The following is a 23,072-nucleotide window of genomic DNA, read 5'->3' as shown; positions in this document are numbered from 1 at the left end:
AGGTGGTGGCTGCCCCGTCCCTGGAAACATTCCAGGTCAGGTTAGACAGGGCTCTGAGCAACCTGATCTAGTTGAAGATGTCCCTGCCCACGGCAGGGGGGTTGGACTAGATGACCTTTAGAGGTCCCTTCCAACCCAAACTATTCTAGGATTCTATGAGTCTATGATCTCCTGAGGCTGGTCAGGAGCAAAAGGAGGTTATTCCTTGTTAAATGAAATAGAAATGGCAGCTCACTGTCTTGGTGCTAATGATATGTGTTTAAATGTTTCTGATCTTGTAGATTATGTATATGCAGAGCCTCTTGTAAGCTAAACAAATATATTCAACTTACCCAGTGATTTTCAAAGTTGTTGGCAATCAGCGCTGAGCCAAAAGATCTGGCTGGGTTAATTCCACAACCGGTGTAATCAATCTAGGAGGTGGAAAGAGAACCAGTGGTGAGGCACTGATGCACATCTGGCATCTTTGTTACACAGGAGGGTAAGTGGGAGCCTGCAGCATGGTTCAGATGCTCGCAACAGCTTCATTCATCCCACCCGCTCTTCCTCAGAAAAAAGGGGAAAGACTGTTTGCCATGTGCCTGTCCTGTCCCATGAGGGAAACAAGTCCTAATGCAGTGACTGCTCCCAGATGTGCAACCTTATCACTTACTGCCACAGCCACATGGCCCAAGGGAGAAGGGCCATGCGTGCTGCAGAAACAAGGTCAGTCTCTGAAGAGGAAGGAGAAGGAAGAAACTATCATCTGTCCATCATCTACCTGCCTTCGCTGGCCCATCCTGAGGTGGCACATTGCAGATATCAACTGTGATAGCTAAAACTTACGGCAAGAAGGTGTCCCAAGGCAACGGAGAGACCAATGGCCAAAGGTGCTGATCCTGAGACGTCATTCCTTCTCCGGTCTGTGGTGGCAAGGACACACAACACCAGCTGGAAGGTAGCAATGATTTCAATACCTAGTCCTTGGCCCGCATTGATTCCCTCTGAAAGCTGCATAGAGAGAAGAAGGAAAATGTCACTTGATATTCCTACCTGACTTCAACCAGTACGACAAAGATTCTCAGGGTCTACTTTCTCAATAGGAAAATGCAGACCTGCACAGCCATTTGTCTCCTCAGGTTGCATTTGCTTAACAGGAAAAAAAAGAAAAAAGAAAAAAGAAAAAGAAAAGTGAACCAAAATCAGTTTTGAAACAGTCACTGCTGTACTCAAGTCTAGGTGTAACCAGTTTTTGTTGGTGATTCAAACGTGGTTGCATGGTTGTGGCATCCAGCCAAAGTGAATGTTCAACCACTAGACACAATGAGAATGTAACTGTCTATGCGTGAGAAACTGTCCTGGTTTCGGCAGGGATAGAGTTAATTTCCTTCCTAGTAGCTGGTACAGTGCTGTGTTTTGGATTTAGGAGGAGAACAATGTTGATAACACACCGATGTTTTAGTTGTTGCTAGGTAATGCTTACACTAGTCAAGGACTTTTCAGTTTCCCATGCTCTACTGACTGAGAAGGCTGGAGGTGCACAAGAAGCTGGGAGGAGGCACAGCCAAACTGGCCAGAGGGACATTCCATACCATGGGACGTCATGCTCAGTACATAAACTGGGGAAAGCTGGCCGGGGGGGCCGCTGCTCGGGGACTGGCTGGGGATCGGTCGGCGGGTGGTGAGCAATTGCATTGTGCATCACTTGCTTTGTGTATTATTATTATTATTATTACATTATTATTATCATTTTATTTCAATTATTAAACTGTTTTTATCTCAACCCACGAGTTTTTCTCACTTGTGCTCTTCCGATTCTCTCCCCCACCCCACCGAGGCGGGGGCGGGAGGGTGAGCGAGCGGCTGCGTGGTGCTCAGTTGCCAACTGAGGTTAAACCACGACAGAAACAAATGAGCCAGAGATTTGTTTTCAGTGGAGTTTACCCATAGAAGTAAACTGTGGTGCCTTGAGACATTTATTCATTGCTTGTGAGAATGGGGATCCTGCGGTCATGTTAAACATTGCTCAGCTTACCTTTACCAACAATTGCTAAGCAAACAGGAGCAGGAGCAGGAAGGGACAAATAGACAGTAAAAAAAGTGCATAGCTCTGGGTAGCTTGAAAATACCTATCTCTGTTATTGACAAATCACATTAATCTTTTCTTCTCGTCTCCCACCACTACTTATTTTCTCTTCAAAACAAGGGCTTCATGTGGACAAGGTCCTGCAAAATGCTGGCCCCATGGGCAGATTTCCACATGAATATTAAGACACCCATACGGAGATTCAATCGCTTAAAAATATGCCTCTAAGGACATTTGAAATACCCTGAGATATCCATGGTGTTCATGTGGGACTGGTAGATGTGACACAAGTCTTACAAGTCCTACAGAAGACCAAAAGTATCTAAAATGGCTCTCGATGCCAATGTTTAGGTAGTGTATCTCCAACTTGGATAGGTAATGAACGTAGTCAATGGAGATGAGATCCATTCAGCTGACAAAATGTAGGTGATCATTTGAGGGTCAACTGAATAGCTCTGTCTTTTATTTTGTATTCACTAGATCTCATTTGACTACAAGAGCTTAGACACTTAATTCACACGTAAACCAATTTTAGGTGTCTTAGACTCACACTGAACCTCGCTCAACTTCTTTGGGAGCCAGAAAAAACATCCACAGTTCAGGAATCCTAAAGGGCTTATGAGGGAAGTATTTCAACTTTCCTACTGAAGTAAAGCAGATTCTCTAAAAAACTCACACTGGCAGACATAGATATTCCAACTGTATTATTAATCATGAAATCAGTAGAGTTTCTTATTTATGTAAATACTGTAGAACGTATTAAAACCACAGTAATTCACATAAATGAACATTATACAACAGAAATGCTGTCATATTTCCGGAGCACTGTTAGAAGCTTGTGCTTAACAAAAAACTGTGGATCTAAACCATTCAATGTTGTAACAAGTTTTGAATTCTCTTTCTAATTGCTATATTCAGTGGTATCTTAGTTAAGACAAGACAAGCCCGTATCTGAGCAGAATAACTTGGTGTTAAGCAGAAGAAACGACATTGCACGGGTAGGATGAAACATGAGCTTGGACACAGGCCAGAGAAGCTGAGAATGTGAGTGACTCAGAGTAGGAAGCAAACTCTGCAAAACTTACGCTCAGGAATAGTGCTATCAGCAGGTTATCCCATCTGTCATAGCCTCTGCATTAAACATTGCTAAGTTACACATGACAGCAACAGGATTCAATGTTATTGTGACCTGTCCAGAACAATAAGACTATGGGAAATCATGCTTTAAATCCGTTTTTGTGGTTTTACGCCCTAATTATGCCAAAACTAATATTTGAATAACCTTAAAACTTAAAGATGTTCAGCTGAACTCTTTCACTTCCCACCTTTGCTATTCACTTTTCTTGTTTGTTCTGTGTAACAAAGCAGTGTAATATCAAATTCCTAAGCACTGAAAAAAATTGTCTGGGTCTTTAGCCAGCATAAATCTGATTAGCTACATTAAAAACAGTGAAAATATATTGATTTCTAAGACCTGCCAATCTGAAACATTAATAATATATTTTTATATCTTGTTCTTTAATATGCAGGACTGATATCCTTTGAGTTAGAATCAGTTTATCCACAGATAGAAGGGAATTCTGGTTGAAATGGTGGACATTTTGGTTCCCTAGGCGTCCATACAGTAGAAATTGAAATCAGTTAATGAAACCTTCAGCGTTAATAAGACTTATATGTGAGAAATACAAGTCTGACATAAATATATACAGATGAGCCGGCAATGAAAATGACATGATCCAGAAATTCATGCTGAATGTCTGATATATCAATAAATTAATATTCTATTATTTTTATCATCCCCTTTTAAAAATAATCACTTTTTTGGCCACAGAGACAGTGGGATTTGTGGCTCTCAACAAATTAGGCTTCAAGTGTGTCCCATTGATATCAAAAGTAATAGTATCCCTTTAAGAATCTGGACTATAGACTCTCTGGAACATCCTATCTCACATTTGGAAGGCCAAATGGTCAAACTTAAAAGGCAAGTGTATTGGCAAATAAGTGAGTGATATGCAGGTGCCCAAAAGGGGATATGAAACTAAATTCTCTTCTATCATAATGCAACTGTTAAACCACAGAGAATCTAGATCTGAGGTCTGATGCATTGATGTTAGTATTTGACAAAGCCTTGGCATTTCAAACAATTGAACACTGACCTACCATTAGTCTTTCCCTTCATTTGAAGGGCTTCTATAAAAGAAAAAAGAAAATAAGAGCAAAATTATGCTTTTAAAGCCTGTGATAATCCTTATCTTTGAGAGGTGGAAATCATATTCTTCCTTCCCCTCCAGGAAAACACATGCTACAGCTGATGTGACTTGAGGTCATTCTCCCTGCTAATCAACATTTATTGATGGGCTGTGTGGAATCAAAGAAAACCTGGAAATATCATAGGAAACCTTTTGCTTTCCTCTAGCATGTAATTTTACGTGGCCTGCCAAGGACACAAGATTCCGCTGTGAGAGCAAGGACTCTGGGCCATGTTCCAAAATGAGGCAACCCGAGGCAAACCTTGGATGTTCTGCTTTGCTGTGGTCTGTGGATCTGCAGTATATAAGTGTAATATCACAGACGTTTGTTATTTGCCTACTTGTCAGAGCTCTAGTGTCAATACGGCAGCAGCCTGGACCCTCCAGGATACAGCAACACATGGAACAGCATGAGTCTTCACCACACGAACCACATCCCAGCCAAAGCATAACATGGGTAGTAGGAAGGTGCATTTCCTGGTATTAAGTTAAAATGTACATATATATATGTGTGTGTGTGTGTGTGTGTGTGTGTGTGTATTTGGTCACAGTGGATTTGCAAGAGTTACCCAGTTAATAATGCAATATAAACCATGTTGTACCTATTGAATCTGCTGGTTTAAGCTCTTGACAGAACCAGGCAGATATAACCGACATGAGCTGGTTACCCTCTCATGTATTTTCCATACGTTATTCAGTTTTTTTAAGGAAAGTTTGAATTTTTGTAGAATACCTCCCTCCAGAAGCTTCAGACTCTGGTAAGGTCAGGGCTGTTTAAAGCTTAATCTGGATCTAGTAGGAAGTAGTAGTATACATTGCAGAGACCTGACTACCTGAGGCTGTCAGTAAAGGCAAAAATCAACCGCTGGTCTTAACATCTAGCATTCTGCTACTGAGAATATCCAGAATATAAGGTGGCTATATCCCTGGTTCTTAAATAGGTAGAATAATGTCTTGAAACATAAGACACAGTCACCTCTACTGTAGTGCTGGGGTGAAGGGGTCCTTTTCCAGTGACCTGTACCCACACTGCAATGACTTTCTTCCCTGCATTGGTAGGCTGCTTACCAGTGGCCATAACAAGGTATGTAGGCAGGGTATGTGGGCTGACACTGCATTTGCCCTTGATGCATTTGCAGGGAAATCTCTGACCTCTTCTCATCTCAGTCCAGTAACTCTCACATGCTCTGCTTTTTAGGTCACGCTCATTAAGGCAACAGAAAAAATGTCAGAGGGCAGGGAACAGCACAGCAGCTCCCTGATCATTTCATGCTTCAGACTTGTGAGTGGATTCAGTGTTTTAAGGAACCAAATACGCTCTAAGGGATTAAAATGAAACACACAAGCCCATATTCATCTCCAACACAGTTTCCCATACCATGAGAGTCAATCCAGACTTCCCCTTTTTTGTTCATATGAATTATTCCACTAAATTTCATTTCTAAGTCACTATTTCGACAGTAGAAGCACCAGAAACATACCCAAGAAATGGGTTACATCATTGGCAAGAGCTGAGAGTTATACATAGACACATATATCTGATCAGCTGAATCACTCTCTTGGCTGCATTAGCTTGCACTGAGTAATTCTCCCTTGACTGTAATAGCACCCAGACGACAAGCAGAAGCCTACATGTAGACACCCCAAGTGAGGTGTATCCTTCCATGAGCTGAATCCCACCATTAACATTTTCACCTGAGTCCACTGTGAATCTGAACAAGTTCATGGAAGAAAAATCCACTGGAATTCAGTAAATTTATAGAAATTGCATCTCATTCAGAAAGCTCCTGTGCTGCAACTCTTTGGAAGCTAAGGAAGCACTTGGGGCATACTGAACGCCTCTGCTTTGCGTTACTGGGCATAGGGATGAGGTACAATACCCATTCCCCATTCAGAGGTTAGCTTTATCTGGTAATGCTACTGCTGCTCCTGAGCAACCTGGTTTGAATTCAGTGCTGACTCTGCTTTGAGCAAGAGATTGGACTAGAGACCTCCTGAGGTCCCTTCCAACCTGAATTATCATATGAAACCTCGGTTCTTTGGAAAGGTTCTTCCTGTGGGAAGATTTGGGACAGAATTGACTCAATGCTGCTCTGGCTAGGCTGAGTTAATGTCCAGAAACAGCTGGTGACATATGCAGATAGTGGAGACACAGTTGATGGATCAATCACTGTGAAGGCTCCGCAGAGATATAGTCCATATTGATGAGTGAGCCAAGAGACATGTAATATAATCAAATGAGGACCATTAAACCCGAGGGCAAAATTAATGGAAAATCATTATCTAGTCATGACCGTGAGAGTAACCAGTTGAGATGAGCACCTGCTTTGTGGTCTGAGGAAACAAGTAGCAGTCACATTGCTTCCATTTCTCCACAACATCAGACAGGAGATGGGAACTACGGAAGCTTGTTTCTCAAAAGTGCCCTTAACTGCCATGTTTAGCTGACTGACTTCCACAGCTTCAAGCAAAAATGTGGGCAAATTAATGGTATGTTTTCTTTTCTTTCCTTTTGTGTTGCTTTTTTTTTTTTGTAGTTGTGGGGTTTTTTTTAGAGCAGGATATTTATTAGCTGTCTGCCTTCAGAAGAGAAATGGGGACAGGAAATTAAACTGGCCCAAGGTAAACCCAACTGTGTGCTTCTCCAGTGGCTTCATATTTTTCTCATTAGGAGTAAAAGTATAACAAGTTCAAACCTGTTTCCCATTGTACTGGTAAGACAGTTTGTTATGCAAGGTGGTTTGATCACGTGGTGCTATGCTCCACCTCATCCAACAAACCCTTAGCCATGGACTATATCTTCCAGGGTCCAGCTTACTTTCATATAACAGGGATTAGTTTCTCATTGTTCCTGAAAAATGATAGGCCTCTGGAAATGTAGAAGTCTATTTTTCAGTAGGGGAATGTCAATTTTCTCCATTCTTATGAAACACTTCACTGCAAGCCATGCTGGCTGATGTTTTTTAGAGAGTGAAAAGTTAAGACACAGCAATTTAGTGACACATATAACATCACTGCTGGCTGGGACTTCTCTCCTTTGCATATCCCAGCCCTCCTCTAAGCAAGGCAGCTTTTGCAGAACCCCAGCAATATCATGGCTGGTACATAATAATCATGTTGTGGAACGCCTATAAACGTACTGCCTTTTATTAAAGTGGTTTTAATATTCATTTTGGGAAAAGAACTATGTTCTCCTGTCCACACAAAATCTAGCATTTTAAGGAGCTGTGATGCAATAAATAGTATCTTTATATCAGACAGACCTATTTCCTTGTGTGTTGAATTCAAATATACAGCTAAAAATTTGCACCAGGACTGCTGTTTTCAGCATTCCAAATTATTAGCTTGTCTCTGCCATGGCAGACTTTTTTTCTTAAAGGAAGACTTTGAGCATTTTATTCAAGCAAATCTGAATCCATTTCTCTGGTTATATCGTGGGCTGACTATTCAAAAAAAGGTCATGTCACTATCCTACTGTGTTTTCTTCCCGTAGCTTAAACTTTCCCTTCTTTGATTTTCCTTATTTTTCTTAATAAGGAAAACTCTTCACATTAGTTTAAATGGTTCTTGTCCTCTTCTTCATCCCTACATTGGAAATATTAATTATGCTGCTTTATACGAACTAACTATCATTTAAGTGTTTAGCTGGACAAAGTTCTTTAATGCAATGTTCTTCAAATGTAATCTCAGAAATTAATTTCCCTACTTCCCTCAAAACCATCTTCCACTATCTGGCCTATCATTTTGTCTGACACTTCTCATTCTTTCAGCTCCAACTCTGTCATGAAAATAACTTTATAACTTCTGTCTTGATAATATACCTTTCTTCTGCTGGAAATCTGTCCCAGATCTCCATAGCTATAAACCTTCCTTTAACTCACAGTGAAAATATATTCAGAGACTTTATCCCTGGCTATTTAACTACAGTTACTCTCTTTTCTCCTTGCTATTTAACAGTATCACTCTGAAATGGATGTTTCTATACTCATTATTTGAGTGTTAGGGATTCAGAGAGTACAAAAAACTCATGTCTTTAGTAAGTAGAGACAGGCAAAGATCTAAAGAGTTTCACTTAAAATTATACGACAGAAGCACTCAGAAGCTGCTTATGAGGCAAAGAATTAGTTTTGGATCGTATCCTAGATCAACAATAGAAGCATTCAGCAGAACCTAGGGACAAAACATATTGTCCTCTGCTAGACTATCCTTCCTATAAATACAGCCTTAAGAGCTCTAAAGGGGACTCATTCAATTCCCAAAGCACAGCAGACACCCTCCAGGAACAAGACTAACCTCCCACCCTATCTTCAGGCTGATGAGAAACTAGCCAGGGCTTTGTGTTGCAGCAGCCTGGTATGCCATAAAGAGAAGAGCGATGGTTTCATTTATATAAAACCAGAGCACATAAAGTTTACATGCGACGCCAGTGACAGACAGTAAAAGTCAATTCCTCTATAGGACTTCCATTTAGCAGAGCTAGTTAGAGATAGACCATTTGTCTCGTTTACACTTTTACTTTTTGATGTGCCTCTGGGAAAGTTGCTTTGGGGAAACATATTTTTTTTAAATCTTGCTGCTGAGAAATAAACAACTTCTGTTCAGAGGATGGGAAATGATGCGTTGTTTTTTCTCTTCTTTACCCAGCAAAACCCAAGTAAATAGTTCATTTTCAGTAACACTTTTGAAGCACTCATTTATACCAGGGAGCTATTTATGATCCCCTGTATTGTCAGCCCAGAAGGAGATAGCCTTTCAATGGGGAATTTTGGGCATATCTGAATTTTGAGCCTAATAAAATCTTCCTTTCCATGTTGTTACTGGAATAACTAGCTGGATTTGCAGAAACCTCACAGTATGGTTGTTGGCAATTGCACCAAAGTGATATTCACATTATACTCCTAGACTCATGTTATACTTCTAGACAAACGCTCCAGCTAACCTGTGAAGTTTTCAAACTTTCCAAGTCTGAGGTAGTTCATACAGTCGGTCTTGTGCAGAGCACTGAAGATTTGGCATTTCCATGGAGTTAAAAAACAGCTCTGAATACGTGCAATGGATTTCAGGAATTAGGGGAACAATTCCAGCTCCTTCATTTCTCCACCTCATTCATCAAGCAAAAAGTCTTATCAAAGGAAGGAAAAGAGGCCAAAACTGACTTTATTCATTCCTCAGTCCAAATACAGTCATCATTAACTTCAGGAGAAATTGTGTGTATACGTGTAAGGAAACATGTGCCACAGTTCTGCTTTGAAAGCGTTCATTGACTTCACTTGGCACAGAAGTAGTGTCAAGAGCCTGGAAAAGTTTGGTTTTCTGTGGTACTTCTCAGTGGTTCCTGGAGAGGGAATGCACGGGGCTCTACCGGGAACGTACACGGAGGATTTCTTTGCTCCTTTCTGGTCCACAAATGCCAAAAGAGAATACTCTTGCAGAGATTTCAGGAAACATTTTTGCCCTCCTGCTGTTAATAGAGTTTCCTCCAGGATGCCTGTAGGGCCCTGTATATTTGATTTAACAGGTTAACGCTGTGCCTTAGCCTCAGATCTCACTGACTTCAGTGGAGTTGCAGCAGTTAAACGCTAGCACTAGCTTTGGCTCTGGATGCCAGAAAGAGCAGTACTTTCCCATTAGGTTGCACATGAATAAATACACATGCTGCTCCCAGCGAGGCCAGAAAAAAACCCAGGAGGCATTCACTTGCTCCATAACATTGGTATTAATATTACTCTGGAGGTACTGAGGAGCACAGCCACAGACCATGATGTCTCTGTGTCAGGTACTGCATCAGCCCACAATGAAAAGGGTGCCTCTGCCTCTGCATATTTGTAATAGAGACAACGATTTAAAGACAGGGAAATACAGAAACTGAGAAATGAAGACACATCATAACATGCAGATACTTTGCTATCTATGAAGTTGAGCACAAGCACAATAGTTTGATCTGGTTTCCCTAACTCCAGAGTGGAGATTTTTCTAAGAATAAAGATTTCTTTGACATTTTCAGTTGTGATACCAGGTAAAGATCTCTCTGTTATCGAATTCTCTCAATTAAGTTGGAGCATGGACAATTAAGCAAAAACGTACTACTGCTCTAAAGAAAACAGGCAATTTCCTCTTGAGACAAACAGGAAATCTTTCAAGGGATATTTTTTCTTCCTTTAGTACTTGTGATGTGGTTTAGTATCCTTGCTTTAAAAAATGCTTCTCTTAAAGGTAGCTATATACAACCCAGACAGTGACATTCTTTAGGATTCTCTGATTAAAGAAATGCTATTCTCGACCCGCCCAAAGGTTCAAATTATCTGCTGAAGTACAAACCCTGTTACAAGGACTTACATGTTGCTTTCACCATTGCATCAATTTAACCAGAAGAGATCCGTAGTATTAATTCTCATGTTTGCTGTGGAAATTTCCATTTGTCCTCAGGCTGTGGTTCTTGCCATGCCAGATCTTGATTTAGAATCGACACCCACTAATAGATTCCTTTTTTTTTTATTTCTAGTGAATTTAAATTAGGAAATGAAATTAGGGTTTACCTCATCTAAAGAAACTTTCTATCTATCTGTCTGTCTGTCTACCTATCCGTCTGTCTCTGGTGTGCGAGTGTGAGTATGTGTGGAGGTGTGTATACGCATACACACAAAATATCCAAATACATATGGCATAATACATAGAATGCTAAGGAAAGAAAAACAATTTTAACTGTTTATTCACCAGTCAGGAAGGGTGGTGGCAAAATGAATTTCCTTAGATTTCATACTTAATCCTACTTAGTTTGACAGCTGGTCAAACACAGAAAAAAATTATTCTCCAAAAAATCCCAGCATGACTCCATTTGAATTACAATATTAACCAATCTACCTAATTAATAATGTTTTTAGGTCTATTGCAACTCATTATTTCACAACCCTCTGTGCACCCCTTTCATCAATTTCTATCATTTCTATTTAAAGAGGACCTTTAATGTGAGGCTTGCAGAGTATTTTTCAAACACTGCACCAGTCATCCTTGGATCGTCTGGATGTGGACCCAGTTCATGGTATAAAACCCACTTGAACCACGCTATTCTAGCACCAAAAGACTGGTGTGCAGGTGGATGATCACTGAGGGCCTTGCCTTGTGCCAGAAATGGCCACCCTGCTGCATCCTTGAGTGCTCTCCGCCAAAAGCTCAGGGCATGGCTATATGATTATGGAGCAGAAGCACTAAGCAAATCTTCATAGAAATGGAAATAAGAAATAACTGCTGAGACCTGAGATAAGGATTAGAGCTATAAGCCCTGTTACCCCCAAATGTTCTGGAGGATGGGTGATAACCATCAGGTTTACACCTCAGCCCAGATGTTTCTGCTGTCACTGTGTGAACACATTAGAAAACGGCCAAGACTATGGCCAGTTTTGAGCAGGTGCCTTTCCTGTGTTCCACCTCCCCGGCCTGATGCGATTCAATACAATGCTGGCATGCCATAAAAGACTGCTGCTGCAAAACTGAAATTGAATAATGAGCTATTGTTGTGGTACTCTTTGTTAAGAAATAAAAATCCCAGACTGATCTCATGTACAGGAACCATTTTACTCACTCTAAAAATGCAGCAACTTCTGGTCCCTTGTAGAAGCTCGAGTGCTTAAGAACACAGATGTCCCAGCATAGGCAAGGTTGGCAGGAGAAACCTACATTGGATTGACAACAGGGAGGGCAGAGGGCAGTAACAAGGAGAATGAAGCTCACTGTATTGAAACTTGAGAAAGGCACAGTATATAATCTGCATTGAGAAAAGGCATCCAAGGATTTTTAATAAGCACTAGAGGTCAGGAACTCAGCTGCATATGTCCCGTCCATCCAGCAGCATCTCTGGAACTGCAATTTTCCATACTGACTCAGAGGAAAAGCAGCATCAGTTACTCAATTGTCCACTCACACTGTCAAGCTCTCAGTTTATTTTGAAAGTTCTTCCAACTCAACCCAACTTTGTTTAATTTGAGGTTGGAGGAGAACAGACTCATAAGGCGCAGGCACAAAAAGAGAGAGAAATTGCAAAGTAAACACCGAGTCATCAAGGCCAACCATGCAAGTCCAGCTCCCCATGGTCAGAAGGCCGCCACTGGTGCACTGGTTTGGACCAAATGTGGGGAGTCTGGTGATTCCTGTCCGTGATCCCCTCTGAGGCAACTTTCTAAAGGATGGGAAAGATTCAATGAGGAATATCAGGATAAAAACATCAGTACTGACCCACACACACCATTAAAAGGTGTGGCAGGTCTCAACTTTATGAAAGGGAACTCCCAGTGCAGGGGCAATTTTATGTTTGCACTAGACGTCTCTGTGCTTTGGAAATTTGTTGGGAGAAAAATCACCAGCACTGATGTGCTAGGGATAAGATGATACATCTGCAGAAGCTAAGGATCCACACATCGAATGCCCCATCCTATGCTCCAATCTCCTGGAGACAAGAGATTGTCCAGCTTTCAGCTTTCCCAAGTAGCAGAATAGGGCTGGAGCTGGGGGACACTTAGACGGCAGAGCAAAAAAGCCATCTCCAGCATAGGGGTTCAAAGATGCTCTGCTGCTGCTGGACCACAATCCAGCTAAGTGGGATTACTTATGGAAAGGGGACTCATTCTGTAGTGTGACTTTGGTGAGGGTGGAAGGTGTCTCAAAGTACCAGATACTGCCCTGGTATGAAGAATCAAGGACAGCAAAGGGCTCCTTTCTCCCTGTCTTTGAGAAAGGATTTGGAGATGGCCACTGTGTGTTTATCACCAAAGGGCTTTGCACCCTTACGTGCACCAATCCTTCTGCCACAGATGATCCAACTTTGGGGACACTCTGCTGAGCAGTAGGGGCAGAGACACAGCCAATCACGCTGGAAATCCAAAGGGTGTTCCAGAAACAAGTGACTTTCCACACTCCAGGAGTGGTATCTATATGACTATTCACCTGTCTTAAGAAAACACTCCAGACCTCTGAATCCACTGACCACAGATCTCTTCTGGCTTTTCCAGAAAGTTCTTCAGTTACACAAACAATATCTATGAGTCCACTGAGTGTTTTTTAAAACCAAGTCCTTCTATTTGTTATTCTTGGTTGTTTTTCTTTTCTCTTTATCTACCCTGAGCAACGCTACGTTCTGGCCTGTTTTCCTTGCCTGCAATTTTTGATCCACTTATAACTTTAAAAATAATTTCTTTCATCATAAACTTTGAGGCAGAGGTTTCAAATAGTTTCCAAATTGTAGCCCTGAGACTTAGGGGGCACATTTCCTGGCACTCTGATCAGTATGCCAAAATACAGAAATTATGAACTTGTAAAACAGTGTCTGCATTTTTCACAAACTCTGATTCTTTTTACCAAAAAAAGAAAAAAGAGCTAAAGAGATTTTCTCCGCATGTTTTTAAAAGCTTGATAAAAGTTCTTGAGATAGTCATTGCTGAACTGCAAATATTGTGTTACCTTACAGTACAGAAGTCTCTCACCCGCCTTTCCTGCTTGAGCTCTTTGTTGGTCATTAACTGCCCGTGATGAATAGTTTCTTCCATTATCCAAACTACAGACCTGTCCTCACTAGACAATAGCCAGCTATGCTGGCAGATGAGTGCATTTTGGATTAGGTATTCTCTATTCTTCCAGTTTTACCTAATGGAAATTTGTAACGAAGTAATCCAGTTGACAAAAAAAGATACAAGATGATGTAAGGAAAAATATTTAAATTTTTAGAACAACAAACACACTGCATACTCCTCTTTCAGCTTTTCCAATTCTCGAAGTTTTTACTTTGGCACCCACACCACTACTAAAATATATGGGAAGTTAAGTGTCTTAAAAGGATTCAGTAATCTTAATACCTCTCTGAATATTGCCCAGAATGTCTCATTCAGAACCAGCCAAAGTAACTAAAAATATTTCCATTGACTTCAGTAAAGTTTGGATCAAACTCTTCATATGTAAATGTTTTGTTTGTCTTAGTATAAAACAGACCTTAATATTGAATGTGTTAAAGGAGCATCCTGCTTTTTCATTCTCCCTTCCTTCTCTTCAGCCTTGCACCTTCCATGGCTGTTTTTTGTGCTTCATTTGCTTGTGTTTCCCTTTTTCCCTTTCGGCAATGAGAAAGGCACAGATTCATCTCACTTCATTTTGGATACTTAACAGAGGCTCCCAAGCCTGGAGCCTCATCATGTCAAAGAAGAGCTGGCTGTCTCTGGAGGACAAGTCAACAGATCTAAAGGTCGAAGTACCTCTCTTTGTCTCTCCTTCTCTGTGAACTAGAGAGGAGCCTATTGAAATGGGTTCCTCGCTCGGCCCCTCAGTGCAGGACCTACAGCTGGGCAGGATAAATCTAAGTTCAGGCATGCAATCCCACACAGTATCCACTGGGGACACTGGATAGCCACTGACTCCATTAAACTGCTCCCACCACATTTTTCCTGTTAAAAACACCCCTCCAAGAGCACGGCAGGGTCAGAACAGAGGACACAGTCACGGGCGTCCAAGCCCTCTTCCCCACCTTGCCAAACAAACAGCACTCTCGTTCTTTGTATTCTTTTTCTCAACAGTGAATCTGCACCTCGTTTTCCACAGGAAGGGCAGGAAGACAAAGCAGCTGGCGGGGATGCCAGCTCTGTCCCTCCCCTCCCTGCCCTCAGGTTAACAAGCATGACATAAAAGGGAATCTCTGTGGTACCTCCTTATCGTCTCTTTGCTGAAGAGCACCAGTGTGCTCTTGGTGCTGGGTTGTGGTTTCGGGATATGCCCGCTGTGATCGGCTCTGCACGAGGACAGCCATTCTGCCATTCTCCCCTGCGTCGGGCTCAGACCCGACTCCCCCCTCAACCCTCACCTCCCCTCCCCAGACAGTCACAGCTTGTCAGTGGGAAATGAATGGATTTGCTTTCCTCTTTAGCTCTTTCTTGCAAGGGAGAAGAACAGCTGCTGCCCTCCCCATCCCCTGGGAGATCTCCTCTCTGCTCCTCTGGCCACAACATTTATAACTGGATGTGAAAGAGAAAATAAAAAATCAAAATTCTGAGTATTTGACAATGACAAGCACTGAGACCAGGGCTTTTCACAGTGTTTAGGAACCATTTTATCCATTAATTCATGCACAGAAAGTGTTACCAGATTTGTAAAATAGGCATGATGGAGACTTACACTATCTGGTTTTGCCTAGAGTGTATTTGATGGCCTGGAAAATGATGCATTTGATTGAATTCCAGAGGTGTTCCTGGAGGGGGAACAAGGCTTCCACCCTAACATGCAATTTTTGAGATTCATGAAGCATTCTTTTAAGCTTACTAAAATCAGTGACTGCACTGATCTTTCCTCATCTTTCCATCTGTCCCCATAGGCTCTTCTCTTCTCAGATGTCCTTGTGCAGAGCTCTGAATTATATCTTTGTAGCTTGGAGAGTTACTGACTGAGGAGCAAGAAGAGTCTGGGGTGATCATCTACACCCCCTTTGCAGACGGACAGTTTCAGGGCTTTTGGATAGAGGAAGGAGCCAGCCGTCAGCTTTTGTGGCAAGCAAAAGGGAAAGACCAAACGCAAGTGCTACTGAAACCAGACCTCCCGTGTTTAATGGCAGTTGGACCTCTCGAGGAAACCACTTGGGCGGATACCCTGTCCCATGCGGTTGAGCAGTTCCCTCTGCCAGTGGTTTCAGAGGAAAAGATCACGTACCACACACACAGCCAGCGCCTTCTGGAGTTAATAAAATGATTCGCTCTTCTTCCCCAAAATGTTTTGGATTAACCCATGAAAATTTCCGAAACGGTGGCACGATGGAATACCTGCAGGCACCGGGCTCGAGGGAGGTAAGCAGCCATCTCACAGAGTAACACGAGGGGGGAAGATACTAAGCTGCTCAGGAATCACCTTCTTAATATCAGATTTAATTATGTTTTCAAAAACTGCCTCATTTTCTGAATTAACTATAATGCCACAGCATGCAAAACCAAATTACTTTATTTGTTAATTTAATGTTTTTGACCCTTTCTTCCCCTTTTGCCTAAATGATTTCTGAAGGGATATTGTATTTGCAGCTTTACGTCCCAAATATCCCTGTGACTTCAAACAGGCATAAGATTTCAAATTAGCTCAAGTTTCAAACTGCAGTGAGGAATATTCTGCAAGAAAGGGGCCATAGAAAAGATGTGAAGTACTTGTTCTTAACAGAATCAGGTGAAATAAGTGACTGGAAGGCAATTTCCATTTATAGTACTCTGTAATTCAGTGGCTGTAGCACTGCCTCTGACGGTGGGACGATTTCAAGTTTAAAAGTGCATCAATACTTTTTTCTCCTGTTACGGTACAACGACAACGGTAAAATGACAACATTTTGAGGAAGAGGAGTTGTGGCCAGGCAGTTTTTATGCAGCATGATGTGAGCACCTGGCTGGGAGAGAGCTGAAACCTGCACCCCTGTTAAATGTACCTGCCTCACATCTTTCTCCAGTCTACACCTGAGAATTCAGGGGGTTTCCCATTTTTGCACAGCAAAAGGAGAAACACACAGAAAGTGCAGCTGGGATTCTCTGTCAGGCAGGATCTGAGCACTCTGCCTAACGCAACAGGTAATGCTCACAGCTTTGGTGATAGGGTTTCTCTTGCTACACATCTCTCTCACTGTTCCCATAAGTTTTCATTGCAGTCATCATCAGGTTACACAAACCATTAATCAGGTATTGAAAAAGAACCACATTCACACAAGCGAAAACAACATTGGTATATGCACATTAATCAGCATGTTACCTGAGACCTTCAGAACCACGAAAGGGTCTCGATCATGCAACTGCCAGTGATTTCAGTGTTAAATTGGTGTCAAAAGGCACCTTTCAGCAACTTGGATGTACAAAATTGAACATAAGCAATACCGATCGTGACCATAATGTCCCAAAGCTCTGAAATGGGTGTGGGGAGGAAGGACCGTCCCTATGATATAGATCCATCCCGGTATCAGTCAGGACCGGATCCCCTGCTACAATAAGCAGTTGGCTGCCTGAGGTGACCATCAGCACCACCATCACCACGACACAGCCCCCCCCCCCCATCTTTAGTGGATTACAGGTGTTACAGTTCTACTCGAAAAAAAATGAAGGAGGAATTAAAAGTTTCTACTTACCGAGTTGAGCCCCAGGAGGTTGTTTGGGAGAGAGGACGTGACTCCCGACAGAATAGCTGTGGCCACGACTGCCCCCAGGCACTGGGCAATGATGTACATGAGCGCCTTGAAGATGCTGATCTGGCAGCTCAGCAGGAGGCCCAGGGTCACAGCTGGGTTCAGGTGTGCACCGCTGATGTGGCCCACGCTTTGTGCCATGGTAGCAATGGATAACCCAAAAGCCAGAGAAACCTTCACGTTGTCCTGAGACCTTGTTGACGTTTTGTTGCCCACCACTGGGAAGCTAAAACCCAGAGCCGAGCCAATGCTGATAAAAATAAAAAGGGTCATGGCAAGGAACTCAGCCACCACTGCCCTCCAGAAGATTTTCTTTTTGAATTCACTAGCCATCTTTCCTCTCTCTTTCTCTCTCCCCTCCTCACTTTCCCTTCTCCCTCTCTCCCTTCCCTTGCCTGATATTTTTCCTTTGAGGTCTGAAGAGAAATCTGGAGAAAAAATACAGTCCTTGGATTATTTATAGGGCTTTGGGTGGTCTGTAGGAGGGAAGGGGTGTTGCACAAAAGGAGGAAAGGACATCTACATAGAGGTTGACTGCTAGATTGATGTAAGACACTGCATGCCTGCCAAAGTTTTTTCTTCCCTTTTTTTTTTTTTTCCCCCTCCCTTAACAGCGTTCGATCTTTGCTGCCGTTTTTAAGAGGCTTTTTAAAATCCTTTGAAAAGCCTTTAGGAGTGCCTCAGGAATTTTACCCTCACTCCTTTAACTCCTGCATCATCATTCAGCACACGGATTAGAGTGAAAGCTTTTACGGGATTTCTGTCTTGAGCTGGACTGAAACAAAAAGCAAAGTTATCTGGTGCAGGCTGGTAAGTTATTCACACTCAGCTTCACCAGCGGCAGATGACATCCGAAAGTAGGAAATAAAACTGACAACTAAATCCACACTCTAGAGACTTAAGTACCTCTGTTTCATTTGAAAACAGGTAGAAATGTCTCTTCTGCTGGCTCGGTGGAGACTCGGACTTGTTTCTGATGCCAAGCCTGGTGGCTGTACGGACGAACACACGTATTTACACAGGCTCACACAAGCTGGTGTTAACTGATGAATAGTAGGGATCAGTTTTAATCTCCGTGACCACCGTGTAAATCTGACATAACGCTGCAAGTAAGCTGGAATCTTTATATGGATGCGATTTTGATGCTAAGGGGCAGATGATTTGGGGTTGTTTGTTTGGGTTTTTAAAATTTTTTTAAGTTTACTTCATTTCTGCGCTTTTTTCCTTTCAAACACAGAGGTGCCTCAGGGTTTTTCCCCAGGCTTGCTCTCACGCACTCCTCCTGACCAGCAGGAAAAAGGCCAATCTGGGGGCTTCCTAGCCCATGTCCTGCAGTGAAAGCCCATCTCACACCACTCTGCTGAAGGTCAGCTGTCCTGGCTGTCACCAGGGAGACGGGCTGCTGCTGCTGAGTCACAGGACCGGCCGGAGACAGAGACAGAAGGGGAGAGCGAGGGAGAAGGGAAATTACATGCTTGATTTTGCAGACAAAATGAATCTCTCAGCAGTGCCAGAGTGCCTTTGGGAGCAAAAGGTCTAACTGTCCCTGGTTTTATCACAGCGGGACTTGTATACACGCCTCAGATTAACCCCTGCGTTATCAGATCTCTGCCTGCTTTAACGGCTGGTGGTACCTTCACCTTTAAATCAGGGGGTTTGCTCTGACTTCAAACTACGCAAAATCTGATCCAGAGTCAGAAACGAAGTCCCCAGGCACAAGTCTTGAAAGACGGGTATTTAAAATCAGCCTACTTAGCTACCTCCTCTTTTTTCTCCCTCTTCTTACTTTAATGCATTGGTGTCAGCTTCTAAATTGTGCTTAAATTAATTCAAGGCTTTTTCACTTGGACAATATATTAGTATGAAGATAAAATCAAATATGCACCTGGATAGTATTAGACCATCAATAAGGGTTTTTAAAATATATTCAGCTTTCAAAAGATGATTCAGATACAAAGCTGAAGACTGTTTAAATAAAAATCCAGATGTCTGCAACCTGTCATCCCCAAGTTCTTATTCTTTCTAGACAGCAGATGTTCTTGATTTTCCATATAACCAATTTTATTTCCTTCTGTTTTATAATACACTTACACAACAGTACTGTACCAGTGAAAAAAGGAAAAAGCAAAGAAATGGGAACAAATTAATTATTGGTTTTACCTTTCTAATTACAGTGGGACTTCAATGAGGAACCGTGTGACAGACAAATCAAAAATCAAATTTAGCCAAACTTGGTACGTGGTGGAATTTTAATACAAAATACAATTGATGCTGGTTGTATTCTGTTCAGTGAAACTTTTTATTTACTGCAAACAGTCTCTGAGACTTGAAGATCTTAAGTGACCAGCTTCTCTGGTCCTGCCAAGCAGATGCCCAAGACACAGGGCATATATCACACACCTCAGGGAACTAGGGAAAGCAGAGCTCTATGAATAGTTTACAAGAGTTTCCATGTGTCCCAGATTGGCACCTGTGGGATGGATCTGCCTAGATATTCAGCTGTGTCCACAGGAAATTCCCGCTTTACTCACTTCTTCCTACAATTAGGGTCTGGATAACCAAACAACCTCTGTACCAGTACTGATAAGGTGAGAAGGAATCCCTCAAAGGAAAATTTCTAGAAGCCAGGAAAATAGGCTGAGGAAGTATTGCAAAATGCTTCCATGATTTCTACAGTGTCCTCTAGGTATCCCTGACTGGCCTGTGCCAGAGACAGGGTACCAGGCAAGCAAGACCTTTAGTCTGACCAGAGGCATACGTGAACACACAAATTAAATAGCAAGACCTTTAGTCTGACCAGAGGCATAGGTGAACAACACACAAATTAAACGTGCCTTGAGAGCAGCAGGTTTGTCATCCCCCTTGAGAGTTAGTTAATGCACTTATATTTTCATCCTGGGACTCTCCATTGGTATCTTCATAACTACTACTCACCCCTCATTTCATATTTTGGAACTCAATGTCACAACAGCTCAATAAAATTGTCGTTCAGACAGAAAAGAAAAAAAAATCATCTGAAATAAATTAAAGACAGAAACTGTCTTTAACAGGGAAAATGCACATCTAAAAGAGATGTGTGGAGCTATTAGCCAATCTTACCCGTCTGTGTTCTGATGTGAACACAATCATGATCATCACGGTTGTGTTGTTACTAATTGCTTGCATGGTGATGGTACCCAGGGCCCCTATGCCTTCGGTGCTGCGTAGAGACACAGCAGAGACAGCCTTGCCCTGTGTGTAGAAGAACCTCCAAGTGGGGAAACATAAGGAGATGGCAACAGAAGAACAAATATTCTGCACAAGAAGTAGAAGGAATTGGACAAATTAAATCAACAGTATAAGTGTAATGAGGAAAGAGGAGAGAGGTGTGAGTAGAACAACAACACGTGACTTACACCTCTTCAGAGATGTCCTCCACAACGCAGATCTAATTGGTGCTCAGCTCATTATGCCACTTTTCCACAAAATGAGCTCCATCCCACCTTACTCAGGCTGATGGCAAACACCCCAGCACTTGGCCGAGTGCTCGCAGGCCTGTATACCCAGTCCCCATGAACCACCATGAACCAAAAAAGGGCAAAATCCAGTGTCCTGCATAGTAGATGAGCTGGGTTTTGTGCAGACAGCTTTTCTAGGCATGGTTTTAGCTAATGTGCCAAATCACACTGGAAGGTGGGGTTTGTTTTTTTCGGGAATTATGTATCTAGAAATAGAGAGAGATGACTGCCAACCTTATGTAAGTGTTTAGGACAGGCAACGAAGAACATATCTGATGGGAACAAGAGGGAAAAAGTAGCTTTTGAGCTGAGGGGAGATTCTTCACAGATGATTTAAACCAGTGTACTCCCAACAACTCTTTAATTTAGTCACACTAGAGACAGTTGAGTGAAAAATCAAGCTCACAGTACTGGATATTTAATTGCCAAGATCCCAGGCCCAACTCATTTTTTGTCAGAAACAAATCAGGTTTTGAAGGGCTGTAGCACAATCCTCACTTAACATTTCAGTTAGAAAACAAATGTACTTATTTAAGTGGTAGGCTTTGTTCTGTGCTCCCACGTCGAATTGCTCAGGATCTCTCTACTATTTGAACAAGAAACAAATGTCAGCGACTGCAATTTTGGTCTTGGCTAACATGACTTCTCTGGGAATTTTCCACTTAGGTGAAGGAACAGTCAAAGTCGAAGGGCAGAGGGGATGTATGTCAGTCCAGCGGCCAAATGATTGGAAGAACCAGGGGAACTTCAGCAAACTACAATTATTCTTCTCTTGAGAAGAATTAGTTATCCTGTGACCCTGCCAGCCAAGTCTTTTAGCAGGCAAGCGGCAATTGCTAGGAAAACTGTATTACTCACAGTTTCAGAGACAACAGCAACTCCTACTTTCTGCCCATAGATTTTCACCCCTCTGAGGCATCGCTGACTCTCACCACCGTAGAGAAGAGCAATGCCATGAAGCAGAGAAGAGCCAGAGGATCCATGTATTCTTGCCCCAACATCTCAGAAATGGAAAGGAGTCCGGCACTGCCAGCTGGAATGAAAATGTTTTCCCATGTATTCTATTCAGTGCTGTCCATACAGAAAGTTGGCGTTCAGAGGTGGGGTTTCCTATAAGAATAATGCCACTGACTTAAACAGATTTACACCAATATTCAGGAGCTGCTTCCTGGGCTCAATACACTTTCTGGCTAGAAGGAGAGCCTGTCCCAGTTTGCTAGTGTAAAAAGTAGGAGGTGGCAGTTGAGTCGATGTAAAGACACCTGGGAATTTCTCTGTAAGAGAGGTGCCTGAGCACAACTGACACCTGACAGCATGAGTAAGATGTCCAAGAAGTGGGAGGAGTTTTAGACTGAATCCCTGACTTAACGCGCCTAAATCCAGGAAAGATGGAAGATTTCAGACACATCCCCCTCTTTAGCATTTGCTATCAGCAAGTCTAAGCACCCACTTGCTCCATATGCCGACTGCTGAAAATTCCCTCCTTAGCTACTTGGTGACTTTATTCCCTGTATGGTAAACTCAGAGCCTGTAATATCCTCTTACAGAGCTGGACACTTAAATCGCTTTGTGAAGCTGGACCTGAATTCTCAGAAACTTGTCTGGGAGGATCAGCAGTTATTTGTCAACCACATGAATCACCTGCTCTGCCAGGTGCCAAGATGGTGTGTCACCCTCTAATGAGCAAGATTCAAAGGCATAAAGTTCACATGATTAATTTTCATTTGGGTATTTCATGATTCAGTGAAATCAAAGCAGGTTCTAAAGACTTACCAAGTTTTTCCTTTTCTCAGGAACAAAAAATATCTGTACATTCCTTCATGTTCACCTAGTTGTCATAATTCTCTTTTGACGAATTTATTTTTTTTTTTAATTTTCACTACATATGGATATGTGAGCCTCCTTACCACAGCACTTCCCTGTTTCTGCTCTTCATTTTCCTTTTTCTTTTATTTTTTCCCTTCAGACCATAATAAGACAATAGAAGAGAAAAGTTTATCAGTGAATATACGATGGGACAAAATCTGTGATTGTACAATTAAATGAATGAAATTCAATATCAGCAGAGGCAAACCTATTTACATCAA

The 23,072-nt window shown here is 42.2% G+C and overlaps 1 protein-coding gene across 1 annotated transcript in view; it reads right to left on the bottom strand.

Annotated features, from left to right (window-relative positions):
- The window catches only part of AQP1 (aquaporin 1 (Colton blood group)), a 22,234-nt gene extending 4,321 nt beyond the window's left edge, over positions 1-17,913 (bottom strand). Inside the window, exons 1-3 of the mRNA XM_019471186.1 lie at positions 17,432-17,913; positions 826-990; positions 333-413 (exon numbers count right to left, since the gene is read on the bottom strand). Coding sequence (XP_019326731.1) covers positions 333-413; positions 826-990; positions 17,432-17,821 — 636 coding nt within the window. The 5' untranslated portion in view covers positions 17,822-17,913. The remainder of the gene's footprint in view (positions 1-332; positions 414-825; positions 991-17,431) is intronic.
- Positions 17,914-23,072: the final 5,159 nt, after the last annotated feature.

Source organism: Aptenodytes forsteri, unplaced genomic scaffold (genome assembly GCF_000699145.1).
Source record: "Aptenodytes forsteri isolate BGI_AS27 unplaced genomic scaffold, ASM69914v1 Scaffold80, whole genome shotgun sequence".
NCBI classification, from domain to species: Eukaryota; Metazoa; Chordata; class Aves; order Sphenisciformes; family Spheniscidae; genus Aptenodytes; species Aptenodytes forsteri.
The sequence above is the reverse complement of the archived record's forward strand: the minus strand, read 5'-3'. Positions and strand labels throughout refer to the sequence as shown.